At 46.2% G+C, this 16707-nt stretch overlaps 3 protein-coding genes across 4 annotated transcripts in view; 1 reads left to right on the top strand and 2 right to left on the bottom strand.

The window, feature by feature from the left end:
- Nucleotides 1-4836, bottom strand: part of tdrd9 (tudor domain containing 9) — a 24759-nt gene extending 19923 nt beyond the window's left edge. Inside the window, exons 1-3 of the mRNA XM_030356649.1 lie at nt 4553-4836; nt 495-571; nt 274-338 (exon numbers count right to left, since the gene is read on the bottom strand). Coding sequence (XP_030212509.1) covers nt 274-338; nt 495-571; nt 4553-4677 — 267 coding nt within the window. The 5' untranslated portion in view covers nt 4678-4836. The remainder of the gene's footprint in view (nt 1-273; nt 339-494; nt 572-4552) is intronic.
- On the top strand, nt 1140-6583 carry rd3l (RD3 like). Its single transcript, XM_030356745.1, has 3 exons — nt 1140-1620; nt 2203-2521; nt 3263-6583. The coding sequence occupies exons 2-3, from the start codon at nt 2217-2219 to the stop codon at nt 3621-3623; spliced, it is 666 nt and encodes a 221-aa protein (XP_030212605.1). The 5' UTR covers nt 1140-1620; nt 2203-2216; the 3' UTR covers nt 3624-6583.
- On the bottom strand, nt 4867-16707 carry kif15 (kinesin family member 15). 2 transcript variants are annotated; one of them, XM_030356647.1, is made up of 35 exons: nt 16514-16698; nt 16070-16100; nt 15551-15737; nt 15366-15442; nt 15211-15248; nt 15025-15122; nt 14701-14871; nt 14399-14608; nt 14183-14308; nt 13738-13860; nt 13384-13525; nt 13053-13141; nt 12750-12959; nt 12472-12649; nt 11792-11933; nt 11051-11192; nt 10531-10701; nt 10266-10394; nt 10020-10125; nt 9687-9852; nt 8893-9043; nt 8704-8780; nt 8551-8596; nt 8383-8469; nt 8159-8263; nt 7825-7947; nt 7230-7376; nt 7046-7141; nt 6790-6939; nt 6111-6193; nt 5945-6011; nt 5821-5858; nt 5572-5704; nt 5359-5490; nt 4867-5263 (listed from the first exon to the last, which is right to left on the bottom strand). In XM_030356647.1, the coding sequence occupies exons 1-35, from the start codon at nt 16530-16532 to the stop codon at nt 5213-5215; spliced, it is 4041 nt and encodes a 1346-aa protein (XP_030212507.1). In that variant the 5' UTR covers nt 16533-16698; the 3' UTR covers nt 4867-5212. The 2 variants fall into 2 exon arrangements, with proteins under 2 accessions (XP_030212507.1, XP_030212506.1); XM_030356646.1 differs by having other exon boundaries at nt 8383-8596; nt 16514-16707.

Here is a 16707-nt window from a genome sequence, read left to right as displayed (position 1 = left end):
ACCAAGTTTAAACCAAAAGAGTACGTGAACCAGCTTGAAGACGCAGAGGACTATGGTCTGGTAAACGAGTTGAAACAAACTGGTAGACAGGTGAATATATTCTGCTTTCACAGAAACACTTTAGGGTTGAGGAGCTGATTCATCTCATCTCCTGTCACGTCTAAAAGCCTCCACGTCAGCCCAGTAACAGCAGCTCTGCAGGCAGGTGTGTTTGTACTCTGATAACATGACACATTGCTGTTTGCGTGTGCGTTACAGACATTGTATCTTTACCTCCTGTCTGTTTTTCGTTATTGGCAGCCTGGGATACTCATAGCTCGCTAGACGAGGTACACCACCTGAATTGAACATAGACTATCGTTAGTAGAGAAAATATCTATCTCCCCATCAAGAGAGGTTTAAATGAAAAACAGAAGGAGACACATGCAGAGACAAATACATTTGTTGCGAACTTAAATTAACATTGAAGACCTTGCAGTTACATTAACACTCACTTCCCAGAAGCTCTGTGGTTGGTCTCCTCAGTCCACCATCTGGAGGATCTTTACTGGGGCTGCCCAGTTGTGACGGACTGAAAAAAATACCATTTAAAATGTGGCTTTTTTGAAGGATCACTGTGTACGATTTTGTAAGTCTTGTAAATCTTTAGTTGTTAACTACATCTTTACAATACAAAATGAATATTTTTAATAATGAAAAAATAATAAAAATGATTGCATCAATTGAAGATGAAATGAACGTGATTAATCTGCATTTGCTGCGTCATATTCCACAGTTGTATTTTACCTATTGTATTGAGATTGTTTTTATCACAAGATTCCATTAAATAGTACTCGCTATTTATAGTAGCTCTTATTCAATTGCTGAATATAAATGCTTTGTTAACAACAAAAATAAAGTGATTCAGGTTGACAGCTCAGCTTGGGGTGTCTTGTCTCACACCTGCAGCGTAGCCAAAATAAATAGTGGCTTTGTAATCGTAGACAACTGAAATAAGTAATACAAAGCCTGCGTCCTTCAGAGAGGCACATCCCCCAGCAGAACACAAACACAAACACACACTCTCTCTCTACTGGCCATGTGATCAACATGAGCCCAGCAGACAGAGGCACCACCAGCAGCAGCCTGAGGAGCTCATACACATGCATGGGCCCAGGCAGGCGATGCATGTGCTCTCCCTTGCTCTCCCCCCCCCTCCTGAGCCTGCACATTTCGTGCATTCAACAAAGCCTCTGACCTTAGCACGAGGCGGTGTGGAGAGAGAGAGAGAGGGAGAGAGAGGGAGAGAGAGAGCGGGGTGAGAGCAGAGGAGAGGTGACAGCTCTTAGTCATAGACCAATGCAATACTAACTCTCCCCCAGACAGACAGAGGAGCATCGGAAGGGATGATAAGAAGACTCCGTCCTCATCTGGAGCAGGACGATTTACCAACCAGAAAGTCTGAGCACTCATTTATGCCTATACAGCAGTTGTTTTTCCCAGAAGGATGCTTTTGGAAAACTCCAGGAATGAAGTTCCCTTTGTCTTATCCATGGAGGCAAGAAATCAAGGGCTCTGCCTGGTTGAGAGATTTTGTTTGCACATTTTAATGCTACAGGATCTGCATTGAAGTGCCCAATTGTAAGTATGGACCGTTCTATGATTTCAGGCACCTTAGAAAAAGCTAATCTTTCCAAATAAGGTGTAAAAGAGTGTTAAGAGGAGGCTCAGAGGGTAACTTTCAACAACATGCAGGTACAACATTGTTTATCCTTGCAATTGGTTTTACAAACAAATCCAGGGTAGGTGAATCCTGTGCAATGACCTCTGACACTTAAGGATGTGTCCTCTGTCCAACACTCAGGTGTGGTCTGCCCAAAAACCATCGTCCAAGCTGATGAGCCAAAGTCACTTTGACACACATGGGATATATTCTAAGCCAGATAGAATAGGACTAAAGACACTCACAACCCCACCATAGTGTGGACCAGAGGTCAGCTCGGGCAGGGCGAAACCATTCATTATGGGAACGTTAAAAATGATGCTTAAAAAGCCATGTGCACATTGTCACCCCCAGCTGCACTGGGAAGCGCGGAGCAAATCGGGTTCAACAATACTGTCATTCTTTTAGAATATGTCAGACAAAGATGCTTGGTGGTAGACACACGTCATGACCTCATTCTGTTCCATAAAAGAGCAGCTCCCTCCTGTTTCTCTCCCTAGGATCACTCCCCACCATGCCTCTGTTCAGCTGGATGAAATGGTCCCGTGAAGCAGAAGAGCCAGTGAAGGATGAGGGGCCGTGCCTGCGGAGCCCGGGGGCAGCGGCCGGCCACATGTTGCTCAGAGAGCTGCTGTGGCATGTGGAGGAGCGAGAGCGCCTCGCTCGGCGGCTGGAGCGCGAGCATCGCCTGGCCCTGGGCCTCCGGTGGTTCCAGAAGTACCCCAGGCTGCGGACGCTGATCCCCGCGGCCGAACTCCTGCACCTCGAGGGCCTGTGCTCTCGGGTCCCCCCGACCCACGCCGCCGCCGTTCTCTCCAGGTGCCTAGCAGACTAGCAGAAGCCTTGCTCTCTCTGGCCTCGTGCCATCAACTCTTGCTAGCCGCCGCCGCGCTACAGAGAGGATGACAGTAGGAGTGGAGAAACGACCCGAAGGGGGAGAGCGAGCGGCAGGGCAGGCTGCCAAGCAAGCCATTACGCGTTACCGTCACAGAAGTAGGCTATGTACGCTGCCACACATACCATCTAGGACTCCTTACAGGGGTCACAAAAGTCAGGTAACCTGGGGGGGTAACACTGCTCTGCAAACAGGATGCAATGTTGTTGCAGTGGTGATTTTTGACCACAGGAGGTGCCTGGAGCATCCAAGTGCCTCTTCAGATAAAAAACGACCACATTCTTTATTCTACAGTAGTCTTATAGATTACATATTTCATATTTTTGCAGAAATGGCAAGACATTGGATTTCAGTGCCTGGCCATACCATGGTGTATGTTGGCAGGTATATTGAGGGCTGATGGGATGTGGGTGTGATGGGCTAGCTAGAAGGCAGTTACAAGGATGCTTGGGCCAGCTGCATTTATTCAGTCCACTTTGACACAATTACAAAAGCGGCACAAGGGAAGAGATTATTTGCATCCCTGAAGACGCTCTTCCACAATATGATTTTCCAATTAATTACATGGGAGTGTAGATAAATTATAAACATTCGATTTATGAATGTCATTAATTATGTAAAACTACCACCATTGTTCATAACACTTAGATACGTGTGATTCAAAGGTTACGCGAGGCGCTGGCCACCGACCGCGTTCTGCCCTGGGAGCCAGTGTTGGTCTTCAAGCAGGTGTTGGGAGACTTCCTCAGCAGACAAGAATTGGAGGGAGTGGAGCATTCGGGGCCCCAAGCCGAGCTCCGACCCACGGAGGCATGGACCGACCGCTACCAAGTGAAGCGTGGCCACATCACTCCTACCGCGCTGACATGCACCGAGCCGGCGAGGGAGGAGATCCCCACCATCTCTGGATATGTGGACCGGGCCATGCAGCGCTCTGACTCTTTAGCTGGCTACAGGGACTGGGGTGTTCCTCTACACTTCCCAGTTCCTGTGAGGGCCACAGTAGGATATAGCACTACGATTTGAAAGGGGAAACGATTCCCACAAAGAAACTCTGGGACATGAAGTCCAATCCCGGGGTGTCCTGAAACCATGCATGCTACTTTTTAGATTGGGTACGTCTTCCCCTTCAGCTTTAAACCGAGATGCATGAGATGGAGCCTTGAATGAACATTGACCCCATGCCATGGTCAAAAACGTTATTTTTCACTTAAATGTGCAACAAATGAACGTCCAATTAAAGTTACATTATAGGGAATGTGAAGTCACGTTTCTCCGGCTACATTCTCGTGAGACAGAACCAACAGGAGTAGTATGTGATTTGGTTATAGGCTGAACTTTCAGTAGTATTTGGGTGGAATAAACCTGAACTCAAACTACGTTAACCGAGTACTTGGAGAAATTAATATTTTAATCTTTCAAAAACACTCCTAGAACTAGAAGTGAAGACTAATCGAACAACTTAGGCAGAAACCTATCAACCGTTCACCACCAATTTATCTCCATAATGATAATTTTTTTCACAATAACTAAACAATTAACCAAAAAACATGACCAGGCACGCCGCAACGGTCCATGCTCACTGCTTCCAAAAATGGAGGTCCTCGCTCTGTGCCGTCGCGCTGTACAAGCCCATTAATCGTGACTAATCAAGTCCAAGAACTGGACCGTCATTATGAAATAAAATGTTGCTTTGGCTTGTGTCGTTGTTTTATTACATAACGGATTTCATAATACATTAGGGAACTTTTGTTAAAGAAAAATTAGTGGTTCAAATTTTTGATAGGCCTAGTCGGGCAACACGTGCTACGTGCGAGGTCACATTTTTCGTTAGAAAGTACATTTTGAGCAATGAATTTCAGCCTACAATAACTAGGCAAGATATCCCTGCAACTAAATTACCGTTAAACCCGAGCTGGGTGTAACTCATAGGCCTACAACTAAACTTAACTCACCAATTCCGTACTGGTGATGTCGTCTCCGGCTTTTCTGTGACTTCATCTGTAATTCTGATATTGGTGAACTGGGACCCAAATGTAAACCACTCTGTAATCTGCTCTGGTGTAATAGAACTCTTCATATTTAACTTGATGAAATAAATTGAATGAAACACTTGTTACAGCACGGGGGACTAACTCCAATGACCTTCGATGTCGAATTTCCAATGCAGCTCACTTCGCCACGTCGTGGTTGGATGATGTCATGGAAAGTTTAACCGCGACTTCTATCTATTTCATGTCGATTGCGTTTTCAATTAAAATAGTCAATAATTCATTATGGAATTTATTTAAAACGGCATTGTTTAAAGAAATAAAAAATATTACAAACTTGAAATTCATGGCCTCCTGTCCAGGCACTTTCACAGTTACAATAAAACGCTGTACAGTTAATTAGTTCCAGAAATAAAAAAAAAGGCACCAGCAAAAGTACTACTACAGTTTAGGCTATTGAGAGAGTACTAGAGCCATGAAAACACCATTTGAATAGTTCAAGGCAATAGGCGTATGAGGTCAAATGCTTTTGATCCTGGCAGCATTGTATTGAACAGTTGTGTGTCTTTAGAAAAGAGTGTGAAGGACTGCTGCACGAGTCCAGACCGTTTCCACTGGAGAGCTTCACACGCCGTCCCGTAATAAGACTATTTGAGAGCGGAGGATTTCGTTATCCTGAGGGAAAAAGATTTAGGCATTTTTTAATTGATCGGAGTGCCATCGTTGACAGTCAAAAACGAAGAAAACAACAAATGGCAAATAGTCCTCACCTCTTGAAGTTTGGAGTTCTCCTTTTTCAGCTTCACCAGATACTCTATCCTCTGCTTGTGGTTCTTGTGGCCAACTAGTTTGCCGTTCTCTTCTGACAAGTGGTCCACTTGTTTGCGGAGAACCTCAACCTCCTGTGTGGGACACAGAGTTAGGAAACTGAAATCCCCCAAGCCCGGTCTTGATATACAACACCAAACCAACAGTGTTCTTACATTGAGGAGCTTCTCTTGTTCCTGCTCCCTCAGGCTCAGCTCTCTCAGCTCCAGACAGCGGTTCCTCAGTTCACTGGTGAGCTCCTGCACACAGGTCTGAGACTGGGCCAGCATGGACTCCTGGGCCTGCAGTCTAACCAACATCAACAAACCCCATCAATGAGAACACACGCTGGGAAAGACTGGTTCATCCAACACTTGCTGACATTTATGTTTAACAAGACTCGTCAGAACCAGACTTGTGTTTACCTTTTCTGGGCTTCACAGAGCTTCTGTGTTGCGTTGCTCTGTGGATGAGACACGGCAACAAACCATGAGTAAGGAGAGACGGCATAACAAGCAAAGAGCTGCTCAATTGAACCGACAGACATACCTTCTCAGCCCTCTCCTCCTGCAGCTCTCTGAGCATGGTCTGTTTGATGGCTTCATTCAGTAGCTCACTGCAGAACAAAACACAATAATAAAACGTTTGCTCCGTTGATCTTCATGACCACCTGATGTGTGCTCGATGGAAAATGGTTCACAGCACGACGACTGACCCCGCGTCGTTCCCGTTCTGCTCAGACTGCTCCTGCTTTTTGTAGAACAGCTCCAGCAGAGACTGGATCTCGTTCAGCTGGGTCTATGGAAGGGGAAGCAGGAGGAAGATCCAGACTCAGAACTGGAATTCAATCACTGAACTTCCCAGGGCCGTGTCCGTCTGCCCTTACATAAAGTGCATCCAGGGGAAGGAAAAAAAGGCATCTTTGCCCGTGACACCCGGAACATTTAGCACTCGGCACATGAAGTGGTGAACTGGTGTCAATGCATGAACTCAAATAGATTGTGAGGGAACACGCTGTAGCCTCGTTGACCTGTTCATGAGTTCCTATTTCTTCGCTGTTGTTCTGCAATTACAAATTTAATGTTGATTGTTTTCCAGCTGAAACGTTGTTTTTAATGCCGATGCTATGTGTATCTCAATTGTTTTTCTCTCGTCTAATAAAAGGTTAAATACAGGTAAAAAAAAAAATAGAGCTAGAGGAGAATTGCATGCGCAAATGCAACATTGTTAAATGGTAAATGGACTGCATTTATACAGCTCTTTTCTAACCAGTGGCCACTCAAACCACTTTACATTATTGCTTAACATTCACCCGTTCATGCACACAGTCACACACTGATGGCGTCGTCCAGGGGGACTCGTGTGGCGGGCGGTGTGGCGGGCGGGGAACGGACCTTGAGCCTCTGGATCTCGGCGTTCTTGTCGGCCCGCTCAGAGTTCTGCTCCGTGAGGAGGAGCTCCATGGTCATCATGGAGGAGCGGCGGCTTTCCAGTTCCAGAATCTGGCTCAGGTCCTTGCTGACGCTCCTGGGCGTGCAAGGCGTCTTAAGAACAAGACAGGGTGAGAGAAGAGCACCATGAGCTTTAGAATATTTTTTTACTTTTGAGCCAAGAAAATGTTAGCTTTTAACCAAAAGAAGAGTAATTTACCTTGGCTAAAGACTTTGGTGTGAACGCACCGCCCAGAATGAGGTTGAAGCCACATTTTGACGTCTCTTTCTCAACGGCCTCCTCCTGTTTCTTCACCTGGTTTGAATAAAAAGGTGCTTGAACTAAACAACACTTTATTTGAAAAAACAAGCCATCTCTCTGTGACGAAGATCTGATAACATACCTGTTGCTGCAGGCTCTGGATGGTGGAGTCCTTCTGGGTGGTTTGCTCCTGAAAGCTTTGCAGGAGTCCGTTCTGCTCATCCAACACCTTGGTGAGCCGTTCTACTTCCTCCGTGGCGTAGAGAACTTCATCCTGCAACAGCTCCACCTAGGGGGCAGCACCACAGGGTGTTCATTTTAGAAAGCATACTTTGCTGGGAGTGACGACGGAAGGGGTATGACAGAATGATGACGATAACAATACAGGCTCTCGGTGTGTTTTCATCTGTTTGTATTGGACAATGGAAATGGCGTTTTAAACTGATGACTTTACAGATACAAGCCTGTGGAAGAGTTCTGGTTACGGCCCTGTGTGCATATGAGCGGACGCTTGAGGGACCTTAAGTCCCATCATTTCTGCACGTCATTAAGTCAAATCGATTAGCTGAATACATTTTCTTTGCACTCGGTTGCATTTACCTTTTCACCGATACATTGACTTTCCCACCTCCCTCAAGTTCTAAAACTTGCAGCAATATTTCAGGATTCTTTGAACGTCCGCTGTTCCCACTCTGATATTTTTAGAGCCTACAGTCGGGCTTGCTGAAACGTTTCACCTCGATCCGGCTGGAGGCCGCCTTCTTCTCCACGTCCCCCTTCAGGTCCTGAAGCTTTGTTTGCATCCTGGAGTTCTGCTCTCGGACCTCGTCCCGTTCACTGGTGACTGCATTACACTTGGCCTGGCCGTACACACGCAGCATGACACATTGATATATTAGAAACTAAGAAAAAAATAATATATATATAATAAATATATCTATCTACCTATCTATATTTCTATTTATCACTTGTTAAGTGCCTTGGGATTATGTAAAGTCACTATATAAATCACATATATTATCTTAATAATGAATAACTTGGTGTTGTGGAGGATTGCAGTAGGAAACATACGGTGAGGTCCTTGATGTCCCCAGACAGCTGGGCCAGGTTCTCCTCCTTCCCACTCAGCTCACTGCGGAGCTCCCTGGTCTGGTTGATGAGCTCCAGCACCACACCCTGCACAACAGCCCCAGAGAGGTTAGAGAGAGGCAGCGAGAGGCCGCACCTCAGCTAACCTGAGGCTGATCACAGGAACGACAACAGACATGGTGAAGGACTTATACACAGGCGCCTACTTTGTCCTGTTCGATCTTCTGCTCCAAGACGCTTGCGGTTTCCTTAGCTGACGCTAGGTTTTGCTCAAGGTTTTCCAGATTAGAAACCTTGGAAAAAAGGAAATAATCATTAATTAAAAATCCCTTCATAAAACCCCTGTGCACCACATGCACTGTCGTCAAAGACACCTCTTGTCGTAGCTTGGTGTTCTGCCCCAAGGTCTCCATCAGCTCCCTTCAGATAAGAAGAAACACAGAATCGTCATTAAACGAAAAGCATAAAAACACCGGCTTTAAAATCCTCCTCCAGCCCATCGCCCAGGCGTCCGTCTCAAACCCTACTTTGACGTGCTCTCCCACAGCTGGGTCGACAGCGTGTTGGTGTGGGCCCTCTCTATCTGCAGACTGTTATCCATCTCCTAAGAAACATTGGAAAGGTAGGAAGGACCCAAGCAGAGAGAATACATCAGCCTCCGGCCTATCCAACCAGAGCTCCACATTGGGCGGGCTGTGGCCTGCGCGGTCCCCCACCGTGATGCGGTCTCTGAGGGCGGCGGCCTCCTGCTGGCTCTCCTGCAGCTGCTGTCCGGCCTGGTCAGCCTCAAACTTAGACTCTGCCTGCAGATGGTCGAAGGAGTCCTGGAGACTCCGGTGCTGCAGCAGGAGCTGCTCCCACTCCAGTCTGGGAGAGAGAGGGAAAGAATCAAGGTGTTAGGGAGGTTTTAATCCACGAGGCTATGGCTCTGTTCACACCTGGTGTTGACCTATGCCGAGGGGAAAGCTCTGAGCACTAGAGAATAATCAATTCATGTAAGATACACATCTTCCAAAAATAGTACATCTATATTTTTCCTGTAGTTGTAGGTTTGCCTCAGTGTGTCTGCCTGTACTCAGAGCTGTGCACCTGTGATCGGCCAGGACGCATGTTAATGCCAGGAGCGACCCGGGTCAATGGAAGAACGGCGTTATCGTCGTAAACTAAAAGATGCTTTCACATAGTAATGACAATATATGCAATTAATATTTGATAGGCCTGGCATTAAACCCATTGTTTTACCCTGTGCGAGGTGGTATATGCACAGTATTAGAAGATATATCAATCTATTTATCTATATCTATATAGATATATCATCTATTAGCGCTGTTCTGCAATTCTTTGCAATCTCCTATTGTTTATGTATAGAATTAGAGTAATTGATTTAGACACCTCATATCAAAGCACAATTGATATTTTCTGATGGTATAGAACCAACAACCCAGATGAACATTAACAAATATACGGCTTAATATGCAGTGCAAAGGGGCCATAGATGTAATCTTCTTACTGGACTTTGTCCAGCTGGAGCTGGGTCCTGATCAGGTTGCTGGAGAGCTGGCTCATCTCCCTCTGATGCCCTCCCTGGCCGTCCCTCAGCTCGCTCTTCACAGCGGCAAGCTCCTTATCCGACGACTGCAGAACCACACGCAGGTCCTGGATCTCACTCCGCAGAACTGGCCATGTGGATGAACAGACAAACAGAGACAGAGAGTCAGACGGGCAGTCAGACGGCATATAACTTTCTGCGATTCATTTTACCTCCCCACAGGAGTCCCTCTGGTTGCAAAACATCAGTGAACTACTAGAACTTCATCATCACACAGCAGCGGAGGTCTCTCACCTTCGCCGGCGCGCTGCTCAGCCTCAAGGGTTTGCTGCAGGCCGGCGAGGCTCTCCTGCAGAGTCAGCTGATCCACGCTCCTACTTGCTCGCTCCTCAGAGAGGAGCTGAACAAGAACACCACAACAAGATCACATGAGGTTGGGTGAACACGTTAAATAACCGGACTGTGGATCCTCCCTGTGTGCCCCAATGCAATTCACTTTTCTTTTTTGTTGGACTACGTTATCATGGGTGAAAGTCCCACCTGGTCCTTGCGCCCCAACTCTTGTCCCATCAAGGCCACCTGCTCGTCAAGCTTAGCGATCTGCTGCAGTAGTTTAGTGCCCTTCATCTCCTCCTCCGCCAGCTGGGTCTGAACCCTATCAGCTTGTTCCTGCCAGCAGGGGGAGTGGCGTAACGCCATCAATACAGTGAACACCAGAGCACATCGGGAGGCATGGTACCGCTGGACAGAAGGGTAACGTGGTACAGCTTGACAGTAGGGATGAGGTCGGGTCGGACTGCTTCACCTGCACTTGCTGCAACTCCTCCGTCAGGGCCTCGCAGGCCAGCTCCGTCATCTCCGGGGGAGGCTGCTCGTGGCGGATGTCGTTCATCTCGTCTCCGTTCAGGTGCTCCGGGCTGGACAGGTGGTCGTTTCTGGATCGCAGGTTGTAGGCCTTGGTTGGGGTGGTGAGGTTCTGCAGAGAGTGGGGGTGTTTGGAAAGACGTAGTCAGGGGTCTGAAAGTATGCACCAATAACGACCTTGGAATAGACACATTTGTTACCAAATACGACGGAACACGATAATTAAGAGAAACATGCAGCCAAACGTGAGTAGTGTGTGTGGGGGGAACTGATTCCAGTTCTAATGTAACCAGACCTCCCATGCATGCTACACATCTGGAAGAGCACTAGAGCCACCAGAGGAAATCCACCTTCCTTGAGGACGGCTAACGAAATGAAACCTTTTCCAACAAAATGACGTATTGCGATGAAATGTTTATAGCCTAAGGCAGGAGAAAATTGGTCTGAATGTTGGAGGTTACCTTGATGGTTTCAACATGGATCCTGTTGAGCTCCAAGACCTCCTGTTTCTTACAAGAGTGTGTGGCTTCCAGAATGTTTTCCAAATGCTTGATGGACTTGTCGAGGTACCGCTTCTCAGACTCCAGCTCCACAATCTGCTTCCTGGAAACCAGGGTCATCCAAAAAAGGTTTAAAGTTCTGCAGGGACCACTTTAAACACAGCTACGGTTGGGAATATAAGGGTATCTCACGATACGATACGTGATACATGGCCTACAATACCGATAATATCACAATATAGCTATTCTGCAATAATCAATATATTGTTAGACAATCCTATCACCATACATCCCTATATATGACAACCTATTAATACAAAATGACCATGAACAGGTAGAGTGCCAAACTGCGTTTTTCTGGGTGTTTAGCGCCACCTGGAAGAGCAAGGAAGTAGTGACACTGGGAACAGGTAAATCAAAAACGCCTTATTTCATGAAATAAAATATTAACATTGTGGATGCTATTTGGGGTACAAAAATTTAAAAATATTAATAAAAATGTATCAAGATTGATATTTCTCGCCAGCGTTTAGATTCTCATATTGCACGAAGAAGGGCGACGACATATCTGCCTCTTGATATTTTGTCCCAGCCCTAGTTACACCCCCACTTTTGAATACGTGACACCCCCATCTTCAACACACAATGGGTGTACGTTGACCCGTGATGCAATGGCTCCGCAGAGGCCCGGGCGTCACTCACTTGGTGAGCTCCTTGTACTCCTCGAAGGCCTGCGAGGTGGTGGAGAGCTCCGACTGCTTCTGGAGCAGCTGGGCCTTCAGTCGTTCCACGGAGACCGCAGAGACGCTTTCAGCTGCAGCCGGCGTCGAGAAAGCCGGCTGAGCTGTAGCAAAGAAATAAACGGCATGCTTGGCTTATGGCTCTCGTGTGAGAGGGTCATGTTTTGCTCTAGATTTGTACGAGAGATGATCCGATACCATTTTTCCTTCCCTATATCGATTTAGATTCCTGTGCTTGAGTATCGGCCGATGCAGAGTATATATGATACATCATGTAGCATTGTAACTACTAACAGCATTTGTTCTTGTTGAAGGGTTCTTTTTTAATTATTATTTTCTGAATTACATTTATAATCTATAATTATAATAATAAATTTGTATTCTTCTAGAAAGCCTGAGCATCCATGTTTTTCCGGCTTGGCTCCAACGCACGTATGTCGGAGATGACGTGTTTGAACGCAGCCTAACACCATAGTGTTTGTGATGTTCTTTGACTGTGTAGTAAATGATATACTCATGTGATGGCATCGGATCAGCGCATGTTCTCTCCGATACCCAATAATGCATTTCAGGCAATAATGGTGGAATTTCCGATACTGGTTTCGGTATTGGAAGAGCTCTATTCGTACGATGGTTGGTTACCTTCTGTGGGCCCGGAGGCCTCCAGGGCCAGCCGGAAGGCTTCCTCCAGCTCCACAGCAGCCTGGCCTGCAGCCTCCTCTGCCTTGGTGACGGACTCCAGGGAGCGGAGGTAGCGGTTCTCCTGCCTCAGACTGTAGTTCTCCGCCGCGTACTGGCTTATCTTCGGGTGATGCTCCATCTGGACGGACAAATTGGATTGGAAAGGATGTTGAATGGTTATCTGTGGTTTCGGATTAGCTCCAGTACCGCCATGAGGCCACGGCGTTTGACTCTCTCACCTGATCTTTAAGGACGGTGATTTCTGCCTTCAATTGGTCCACCAACACCTCGTTCTCTTTGTCCAAGAGCGGGACCTGATCCCCCTTCAACTTCTTCTCCAAGCGAGAGATGTGGTCCTCCCGAAACTTGACGATCATGCGGCTGGAGTGGATGAACTTCTCCTTCTGGGACCTGGCCTCCTCCAACTGTGCCACCTTCTGGAGCAGGAGCTGAGAGCGCAACAAAACCCTTTTTCTTCAGCATCCTCAGATCCATGTGTTAATGATAAATGTATTGATTTAGCAGAAAAAGATTTCCAATACCGTTTTCTCATCTTCCCGCTTCTTCCACAGACCAATGGCTTGAAGGAATTTGCCCTTGTAGGAGACCTCAGGGTGTTCATTTGATGGACCTGAAAGGAGATTAAATGGATTTCCTCATTCTAACATAGAATAAGATAACCTTCGCAATAGGTTGGTTATACGCAACACCTTACTTCAAATGGTCCAACCGGTTTGACGGCATTTTAATCTAAAAGTACAGTGGGGATTCAATTATGAAAAAACAAGCTATAAATAACCAAGTTCATTGAGTATTGAGGTTATGATATCATGATGCAGTGACAGTAGCGTAAAGCCCAAAGGCCCCTCTTACTGCTGGACAGACGGGGGCCCCCAGGAGCCAGGTCCCTGCCACTAAGCCCCATGGAGGTCTGAGCGGCGAGGAGCTCTTTGAGCTTCTTCACCTCGGCTTGCAGCTGCCTCACGTTGCCCTGGGAGTCCTCGTTGATCATGGCCTGGGGGAGCAGAGCAGAAACAGACGTTTTAATAACGCTCCTTTATGCTTTTAAGTCCTTTTCAAAATGTCAACACAGAGCGAAGCATTCCACTTCCTACAATCTCGGACAGTAAATATTGAAAACTAATAGGTAAAAATCTTCACAGGCACACTTGTATCAGGAAGGAAAGCAAAGGTAACATTAATCTTAATGCTTGGTTGATTAGCCACCTTATTTTTGATTAACTTTGCTCTCTGGGCAAACTGCAAGGTAGACAGCGTCTCCCCAAAACATTTTGACCCTGGATGCACGTTGGCTATGATGTACGTCTTGGCATTCCCTCCCAGAGAGTCCTGAAACAGAAGATAATAAACACGCCATGGATGAACAACAGAACAATACAAAATTATATTTTACACGTTTGCCTATGATTCAAAGAATTTCTCGAAAATCCAATACAGAGAGAAACCTAGGGTTCCGCTTTTTATACACCCACCAATCTATAGTGACTGCAAGGTTAGGACGACAACAGTGTTGACAACACATTGGTTTTAAACGAAAAGGGCCACTCGAAGATATTATCCTAGTATTTTTTCTAAGTTTCACCCTCGAAGTTTAGAATTTGCAATAAACCCTCCAGGAGGCAAAGAAAGCCTGACTTGGTAGACTCCTCACCCGGAGCAGGAAGGTGAGTTTGGAATCCCTGTAGCAGATGTGCCTGTTCTTGCCATTGGCCACATCCACCAGCGACATGATGACCTGGCCCAGACACATGAGGGAGAGGTTGATACTGCTGGCCTCCTGGAGGACGACAAGCAGGGAGACGGCCGTTAGTACCCCCGGTCCTGACCCCAGGTCCCATAACAACACAACGACGCCGGCGTACGTCACCTTGAGTCTAGAGCCTTCCGTGTGCGTGTCTTTCTGCCTCTCGGAGCCGGCCAGGTCGACCAGGTTGAGCTGAGACGTGCGGATGTTCACCAACTTGTTGACGGTCTCTTTGGACTCCAGGGCCATGGTGAAGACCGCGTGGGACCTGGAGGACTCGCGGTTCATGGACGTGGAGGCCACACGGCGGTTACGCCAGCCCATGGACAGCACCTAGGACGGAGGGCAGCAGAGGACCGGCTACTCAGGGCGGGGATATCTCTGGAGCTTCCTGGAAACCCTGATGTGCGTTTCAGGATGCCTACCTGGTAAGCCTCGGAGGCCGAGGTGACAAACTTCTCCACGGCTCCCTCGACAAACACGCCCTTCTTGATGTTCTCTCTGAGGAACAGGGTGGCGGAGGCGCTGTCCAGCAGGTCGTAGATCTGCTCGTTGTAGATCTCGATGAAGGAACACTTGCACAGGAAACTCTTGGACTTCCGAGAACAGAACGGACATAAAGAATAAGGAATAAGGAATGTCAAGGAAAAAGGCCACCTGCCCATTACTGTGGAATGCTGCACCACAGTATTACATCAGACATTTTAGAGTTTGTGGAAATTCAACCAATTAGGAAACGTTATATTTACCCTTTCCACCTCTTTGTTGATGAGAGAAAAGAGATACTCAAAACTTCGGGGAATAACCCCTCGCAGTTCGTCTGTGAAGTTATCGGAGTCGGACGGGCCTGAAAAGACAGAAAAATAATTCTAATAAATAATGGCGTGAAAAGATATTTACTCTTGATATTGCTATGAATGAAGAGAAGTTCTCACCAAGCATGGTGAAGGTTTTTCCAGAACCCGTTTGTCCACTGTTGAAAGTATCACAATTAGCGTGTATAATGGGGAGCATTACGAGAACATTTAGAAGAACATGACGAAAAACCTATGATATAATAAATATTGGGAACATTTAAAAGATAACCTACTAGGCAAAAATGGTGCCATTGTATCCATTCATGCAAGATTCCACGATATTTTTTGCCACACCTGCGAAGACAGAGTCCTATTGGCCAATGATAAATGTTAGTTCATCTCAAAATGCAATCTTTGTACCACAGTAACATAAACCATTGAAAGGTCCATATAACGGAGGTGTTTTAAATGCACTAACCTGGGATACGTCCATATCAGCGACATGGTCATAAGTGAAGGTCCTTGGTTCTGGCTTTGAGTGCAGGCGAATGGTGTTGTTTGAAGTGACCGTTAAACACAGATTCTGATCTCCATCTGTGGTTAACCCTGTGTCTTGGGTCAGAGGTCTCACTCGCACAAACACTTTGATGGAATCATTGTCACCACTTCGAGACGAACAAACAGAAGAATACAATAGTTTAGTTCCTAGAATTGTTATATTCAAGCTGAATGACATATGCACACAAAAGCCTCTATTTGTTGATCTTTCATATTATAGACTATCCATCTACATGGAACCAAGACAACTAATGCCATTTCTTAACTAAGATAGAGAGGGGTGTGTATCTATATATATTTATATATATTATTCATACTCTATACTGTGTGTTTAGAGTAGGAATAATACAAACAATGAATTGTATCAGGGATTTAATTTTGCCATCATTTATTGTTACAATATATCATATTATAATACAATAATAAACAATAACGTTACCTGGCAGTAATTTGTGACACATCGCCCGATCCTGGAGACCGGAGTTGTAGAAGGGGATTGGGGAATAAGGTTTAATAGGCAAATTAATCAACGAATTAATGTTAAGGTAAGCCTGCCACTGTGCGTGTTTGTTAACGTGAGTGAACCCAACATGAACACAGACAGGTTAAGTATTGTGTCCTTACAGTAACGCGTAAATTGCGTCTCAGCGAAGAGGAAAACAAGGAATAACCAAAGAAAGAAAGCTATTAGCAAAGGTTATTAGCTCAAATAACCTAAAATAAACTGTTGTTGCAACTCCTGATATTGGTCCTGTAGCTGGAATTAAAGAGACGTAACAGTACAAAAGCTATCCTTATAAGTTCAAAGTCTGTTCAAACCGATAAAGAGAATGACTAGGGAATGATTGAGGCATGGAACATACGCTATCGAATATCTCCATACCTTTTACACTCGTATTCATGATTAGGGAAGCGATGGTCGTATCGGCGACATGGAGCCACGACAAGGATGGAGGGAATGTTTACGTCCTCCTGGCTGGCTTGTTGTAAATTGGCGCGCACCGTAGACCGAGCTTCTTCTTCACTGGTCTTTGGGGCAACGTAGTCTCGCGAAGATCGCTACTGAAACCTGCTGGC

Source organism: Gadus morhua, chromosome 5 (assembly GCF_902167405.1).
Source record: "Gadus morhua chromosome 5, gadMor3.0, whole genome shotgun sequence".
Taxonomy (NCBI): domain Eukaryota; kingdom Metazoa; phylum Chordata; class Actinopteri; order Gadiformes; family Gadidae; genus Gadus; species Gadus morhua.
Note: the sequence above shows the minus strand (reverse complement) of the source record. Positions and strands in the feature narration are given on the sequence as shown.